This window comes from Anabrus simplex, chromosome 1 (genome assembly GCF_040414725.1).
Source record: "Anabrus simplex isolate iqAnaSimp1 chromosome 1, ASM4041472v1, whole genome shotgun sequence".
NCBI lineage: Eukaryota > Metazoa > Arthropoda > Insecta > Orthoptera > Tettigoniidae > Anabrus > Anabrus simplex.
In genome coordinates this window covers 30548440-30555769 of record NC_090265.1, presented here as the reverse complement: position 1 = coordinate 30555769, position 7330 = coordinate 30548440, and the positions used below count along the sequence as shown (strand labels likewise).

General features: G+C 38.1%; 1 protein-coding gene across 1 annotated transcript; it reads right to left on the bottom strand.

The window, feature by feature from the left end:
- Nucleotides 1-3352: 3352 nt before the first annotated feature.
- On the bottom strand, nucleotides 3353-6795 carry Rtc1 (RNA terminal phosphate cyclase 1). Its single transcript, XM_067138745.2, has one exon. It carries the CDS (start codon nucleotides 6606-6608, stop codon nucleotides 5472-5474), a length of 1137 nt encoding a protein of 378 aa, XP_066994846.2. The 5' UTR covers nucleotides 6609-6795; the 3' UTR covers nucleotides 3353-5471.
- Nucleotides 6796-7330: the final 535 nt, after the last annotated feature.

The window sequence follows — 7330 nt, the reverse complement described above, 5'->3', positions numbered from 1 at the left end:
GTTGTTAATTTTGCAAATATGTCTAATATAATCAGAAAGAATGCTTTCCCAAAGCTTACATACAATGCATGTCGAACTGACTGGCCTGTAATTTTCAGCTTTATGTCTATCACCCTTTCCTTTATATACAGGGGCTACTATAGCAACTCTCCATTCATTTGGTAAAGTTCCTTCATGCAAACAATAATCAAATAAGTACTTCAGATATGGTACTACATCCCAACCCATTGTCTTAAGTATATTCCCCTAAACCTTATCAATTCCAGCTGCTTTTCTTGTTTTCAACTTTTATATCTTACTGTAAATGTCATTGCTGTCATAGGTAAATTTTAATACTTCTTTAGTATTAGTCTAAGGGTGGTTTTCCTTCTTTCTTTCTGCACTCCAAGTAAATAACAGCATAGTGCTTACTTCACATCCCAGAGTACCTACGTAAAGTAATACAAGACCTGAACAATTACAATTAAAACCAACAACATATTCTTGTTATTTTACAACCCCAACAGACAAATAAAAAATAAAAAAATTTGCTTTATGTCGTACCAACACACATAGGTCTTACGGCGACAATAGGATAGGAAACGGATAGGAGTGGGAAGGAAGCGTCAGAGGCCTTACTTAAGGTACAGATCCAGCATTTGCCTGGTGTGAAAATGGGAAACAACGAAAAACCAACTTCAGGGCTGGCGACAGTGGGGTTTGAACCCACTATCTCTCAAATGCAAGCTCACAGCTGTGCGACCCTAACTGCACAGCCAACTCGCGTGATAAACCCTAACAAAATAAGATTTTCAAGACTTAACAAGTCTTCCTTTTGAAACAAAATGACCAAGTGAATACAGTAGTTGTTAAGGCAAGCACAGTAAAATATTTCTTATAATTCTAGTTCAAAATAATAACATTCACAGCCTTTTCGTAAATAATTTAAGAGAATTTAGAAATTTATCGAACACCTCCCTTGGTAAATTACTCCAAACCGTAACTGCTCTTCCTATAAACAGGAATTTCTCCTCTTGAATTCCAACTATCTTGATACTGTGATTTTTCCTACTTATAAACACCACTCAAACTTATTTGTCTACTAATGTCATTCCATGCTATTTCTCTACTAATAGCTTGGAACACACCAATTATATTTCAAGTTATAAATCTCATAATTGGGTGCGTATTGAACAATTTGTTTTATGAAAGAATGTCTCTTTAGAGTCCAACTTTTCAATACTTTATGTGATTTTTTTATTAATTACATATATGATATTACAATGTCTAATTGCAGGAAATGTTTTGTCTAACCTTTATAGGCAACTTCAGCTGCTTTCCTATATCTAAAATTAAAACTGCTAACTAAACCCTAGGCTCATAATACACATGTATGTCACTGGTAAAAGTTGTTGAACTAACAAAGGTTACTGTTGTCTGTAATAACATTTAAGATTAACATGCATTACACTTATAAAAACACACTAAAACATTATTTTCATTTTGTTTAAAAGTTCAACTGTGCATAAATAATATACTGTTGTTTCTCTCGTTGCGCTATGGTGTTTAAAATATATTAAAATGGGACTGCCCTCTGTTGCGCTGATCCAAAGAGGAGACTTCTCGAGATTGTTCTTTCGGCAAAAACCTTATTTGCTTCATACTGAGATAAGAATTGATTTATTGAAAGTCTGTAATCAAAGAGGAATTAGTTAGCAATTTTAATCTTAGATATAAGAACGCAGCTGAAGATGTCTATAAAGGTTAGGCAAAACATGTCATACAATTAGACTTTGTAATATCACATATGTAATTAAAAAAAAAAACAAAGTATTGAAAAGGTGGACTCTCAAGAGATTTCCGACAAAAGAGTAGCGTTACAAAAATGTTGCAAAGTTTGGGCTGAGAAGACTTGGGAGAAAGGAGACGAGATGTTCGATTAAGTGGTATGTTATAGATGTTGATTCCCATAGGGAACTTAAAATATTTGTCCTGAATGAGTAAATTTATAATACCAATATAATGCTCCGTTATTGGACATTATAAATTTTCCAGCTAACTCATTCTTGGTTGCCTGCGTTTCGCCCTCGTGTGCTAAGTTGGGCTCGTCAGTTGGGACTTAGCACACCTCCCAAGACACAATGGTCCAATAACGGACCATTATATTGGTATTATAAATTTACTCATTCAGGACAAATATTTAAAGTTCCCTATGGGAATCAACATCTATATCATCTGATGGCCAGGCAGGCACCAATTTTTGGAAATGAGACATAGCTCTCATAGTGCATTGGCACTGCTGGTGGCTTCAAGTAGCCTATGCAGTGGCCTCCCCGGTATGCACTAGCCTTGTGTCTTGTGAGGTGTGCTAAGTCCCAACTGACGAGCCCAACTTAGCACACAAGGGCGAAACACAGGCAACCAAGAATGAGAGCTGGAAAATTTATAATGTCCAATAACGGACCATTATATTGGTATTATAAGTGGTATGTTCCGAGCTGTCATGGGAGGACATCAGTAGACGAATAAATTTGAGTGGTGTCCTTAAAAGTAGGAAAGATCACAATATGGAGATAAAGTTGGAATTCAAGAGGACAAATTGGGGCAAATATTTGTTTATAAGAAGGGGAGTTAAGGATTGGAATAACTTGCCAAGAGAAATGTTCAATAATTTTCAAATTTCTTTGCGATCATTTAAGAAAAGGCTAGGAAAACAACAGATAGGGAATCTGCCACCTGGGCGACTGCCCTAAATGCAGATTATTAGTGATTGATTCTTTCATAAAAACACACCACTTAGTCGAGTAGCTCATCTCCTTTCTGCAAAGTCTTCCCAGCCCAACTTTGGCAATCACCCAGCTGCTTTTCTTTGGATTTTTCCAGTTCTCAAATCAAATAATCCTGGCAAGGGTCCCATAGACTGGAACCATACTCTAATTGTGACCACAGGCTTGCATACTTAATACACCACCTAAATACACTCATAACCATATGAAGAGATCTGTAGGCCTACCTTTTATTTACAATTCCGTATAGTGATTATTCCAATCAAGGTCTTCCCTTATATGAACACCTCAGTACTTAACAATGATCGCCGGGCTGAGTGGCTCAGACGGTTGAGGTGCTGGCCTTCTGACCCCAACTTGGCAGGTTCGATCCTGGCTCAGTCCAGTAGTATTTGAAGGTGCTCAGATACGTCAGCCTCGTGTCGGTAGATTTACCGACATGTAAAAGAACTCCTGCAGGACTAAATTCCGGCACCTCAGCGTCTCCGAAAACCATAAAAAAAGTAGTTAGTGGGACGTGAAGGCAATAACATTATTATTTAACAATGATCCCCATGAGGAACTTTCACCCCATCAATGTAGTAATTAAATCTGAGAGGACTTTTCATGCCATTGCCTGCTGTCCATCTACAAGATTATAAGGAGATTATATTCCATCATCAGCAAAATTTTTGAAATTATATTGAAAATGATCTAAAACATAAAAGACAGTATCCACATAAAGGTTTAAAACTGGTGACAAAGTCGATCTCTACCCATGGAGAGACTGGTTTTGATAAATTCAATTTACTGAGTTGATAAAGACTGTGTTTTATAAACCATGTGTGTCTAGTGGGAAGGAAATGCCATTTCAATTGGAATAGCAGCAGTAATTGTTGCTCAACCCTTTGAATTCTTAGAAAGGCCATGGCTACTCAGTCGCAGATTTATAATGCGTTCATTGTATAAGGGGTTATACGAATACAAACTATAGAGTTTTATACATAGTTTACGGTAAATGTTAAATAATGGGACTTCTTTGCACAAACTCACCAGTCCATACACTGAAATATGCTGCAATACTTGGCAACTGGATTGGACAGAAAGGTAGAAGGAAGACGACCCGTGGGAAGGCCACGAAGGAAATGGATAGATTTAGTTAAGAGCGATGTACTGCTGAGAGGTCATAATTGGGACAAGTTGGTGGAGGAAGAATGGTACAAGGACAGGATGAGATGGAGGAGGCTCATATACCACACCCGGGAAACTGGAGATGGTTTAGGATGGTGATGATGATGACTTGGCAACTGGACAATTACAGCAGTTTTCAAGGGTTGCTTGTACGTGTCACAGATGTCTCAAGATTTTCAGAGCTTCCGCTAAATCACACAGTGCTAATTTATGAAGTGTCAATCAGCCTCTGCGTTCTCACATATACAAAATGAACACAGGATCCATTCTTTACAATTAATTTTGTAGAGCATTGCAATACTGTTAAGCATATCATAACCACTATGCAACAGGACTATTTAAAATGGTACCCCATTACTCACCTGCGCCACCATGATTTAGACTCTCAAGAAAATAATCACAGTCATAGTTGCAATTCTTTTTAGGATAATTATAACATTTTATAACTTATACATATTCTAGAGGAAACGGACTGTTAACATTAAATCCATCAATGACCACATCAGAACCAGATGAGTGCATGTGATAACAAAACACTATCCTTAGGAAGCACATCAATTACCAATGGAATCTTTTAGTAGAAAAACAAACATACAAAGCTCTAGGGCAACAATCTAATTAAAATGACTAGTTTTTGTGCAAATGAATTTTAAAGTTTATGGTAGTAGAGTGTAATAAACAGCAGCAAAGAGGCTGTAGTAACATTACTATCGCTGGGTGCTTACATAAAAGAAATAAGCTTAAGTCTGAAAAACAACTTTTTATCATATATGTACGATTCATTATGGACACAGGAAGATGTACTATATGCGAACCTTTTCTTGAGCCCTGAGCTTCCTAGTGCTGAATCGGTAGACCTCGGTTATCTTCGACATCCATATTGGCAACCTTTGAAACACAAACTATGCATCACTGTGCGACATCTGGCGTACACTTTACGAACTAGTACTGATGTTGTTTACACAGCAAAGCCAAACTATATAATTCATGCTAGGAACAAGATTCGCATCGAGAAATGTTATATAATATTAAATAATGTATGTGTGATAGAGTTGTTGGCGTAAGATAATAAATGTTTAGAAAATTCATATCGATCGATCACATTATCGATTCAATTCAGATTTCATTTCCATCTAGCTGGCAGTATAACCGGAACCGTCAGCGCTCCCTCCTTACCCCTCATCCCGTAAAAATTGGGCTCACGAAAAAGTTTGCGTATAGTAAGTAAAGGGCCACACGATACAAGTTTGCCATCTCTCCATTCTCATAACCCTGATGCTGCTACCTCCTTGCACATCAGTCTTCATAATTAATACTATAACATGTTTTTAAGGATATCTATACATAAGATGGATATGAGGATAAATACTAGATCTATTGAAAATCTTGTGAAACTTCTGTATATTGTACAATAGCCTATATCACAGAGTGATAAAATAAAATTAATGATTTTCAGAAATAAAATCATTCCAATGTTGCACACTGCATCTTCAAAATTCACTCACTCACACTTCTCTTCAGACAGAATGTGGCATCTTATATTGCTCTCTTGCTAAAGTTTGTGTACCCAACACCTAAGCAAGTTAAAAGAACTTTCTTAGCTCCAAGATTTAACTGTTCCTCCTCCTCAGTTTTTTCACGACTTTCTAGTTTGAAAGTTAATCCAAAAAACTGTCGAAGATGTCGAAGAAATTGAATAGTGTAGGGTGACAAGGGTCCAGTCAAATATTTTGAGACGTCCTTGGGTGCCAAAGCCATAAATAATGCTGTATGACTTTGGAAAGTAGAGTCTACACAACCACCACGGTAAATCTCTTCTAACAGCAAGAAGGCTGCCTTCTTACCAATATCTTCTGGAACCGAAGGAGGCAGATCGCTTCCTGATGGATTTGAAATCATCTCACCTGTATAACAAACACCTGATGTTGTTTCAGCTACTAGACAAATACCAAACCCAGGAGATTTTCCAGACTTAGGCCCACTATGATGGTCAGTATAAATGTATATGTCCGGAATAAACTGCAATAGAATCCCTTTGGCCGCATCCACTAGGCGATTACTTATAGCTGGGGACACACGAACTGCATAAACAATTCCACGAATACGCTTCACTTTACCACTATCTGTGAACTGGATAGGCTTGAGTTGCTTACGAACAGGGCACTTGAAGATGATCTCACCACCACCCTCAGGAGCCATTCCTCGTTTTGTTATCTTGAATTCCAAGCCATCATCAACTAGTAAAAACTTCTTCAACATAGGCATAGCACCATACTGGATTACATCAACAGAACTGTCTCCTTGACTATTCGTCACACCTTTCAATGTAGCCTGCAGAGGCTTTTTACAGAAGGGTCCAAGAGCTATCAATACTTCTAAATAATAACCAATACCTCTGAGTTTACAACATTCGTGCTCGATCACTCCACCATACAACAGTCCAGGTTGATAATATAATGAGGTGCCTGTTTCATTAACCTCAATTCGAGTCCCATTTGTAATCTTATCCAATAACCGAATGAGGTTCACTTCAAACTCCTTCAGCCCAGGTTCATCATCTTGTGCCCTGATATCTTTGATTCTCACAGGCTTTCCACTTAGCGTGGAAAGTATCAGACGCTGTCGTAAATAATTGCACCCGGTAAAATGCACAACAGTACTCACTGCAGCCATTTCTCAAATCCACGGATCAACCAAATACACTCACACGTTGCTCCGCAAGATCTTCTTCTTAGAAATTTCTTGACCTCTGCTGAATAGCCAATACCCTGACATTACACTTGTTAGCTTTTATCTCCAAGAGAACAGACTTCGAGTTTCTCCAAGATCCACTGCACCAAACCACCACCACACTCCACAACATCCCCACGTGGTCCACGTCATCTTCTTCTTCTGCTTCTCAAGTGTTATTGGGCGCTGCACACGGCAATTTACCCAGTCACCAAATGTAAATTCGCCTGTTAACTTTAGTCACTATTTTCTTAATATGAAAATGTTAATTCCATGCGTAGAGAAAGAGAGTTCATTATTATCGCCAGAATGTATGCTAAAATTAGTAGAATTGAATACACCACGTTTAGTAATTTCAATTGTGGAGGAACAGTCAGAAACAGATGTCACATTGATTTAAGTAGTCCGTTATAGCCGAAACAATTTGCGGTGTAGGATTCGATACTAGGCGAGAGACACTTGTGGGAAAGGCAACCCAGGACAAATAGAAATTAATAGTGTGACGACTCCCTCTGAATCACATGTTAACAGACACGGTGTACATGTTCTCCGCCACCTGCAGCTCGCCGTCGATATAAGTCCAAGTACGCGCGCTCTTTGTCGGCTTAATGTGGAAGTGTGTAAACAGTTTGTGGTCTTTTTTCGGTAGTTTTATACGTTCTTCA

Bases quoted from the DNA above. Each gene is read 5' to 3' on its own strand.
- Rtc1 (XM_067138745.2), bottom strand. From the start codon at position 6,608: ATGGCTGCAGTGAGTACTGTTGTGCATTTTACCGGGTGCAATTATTTA.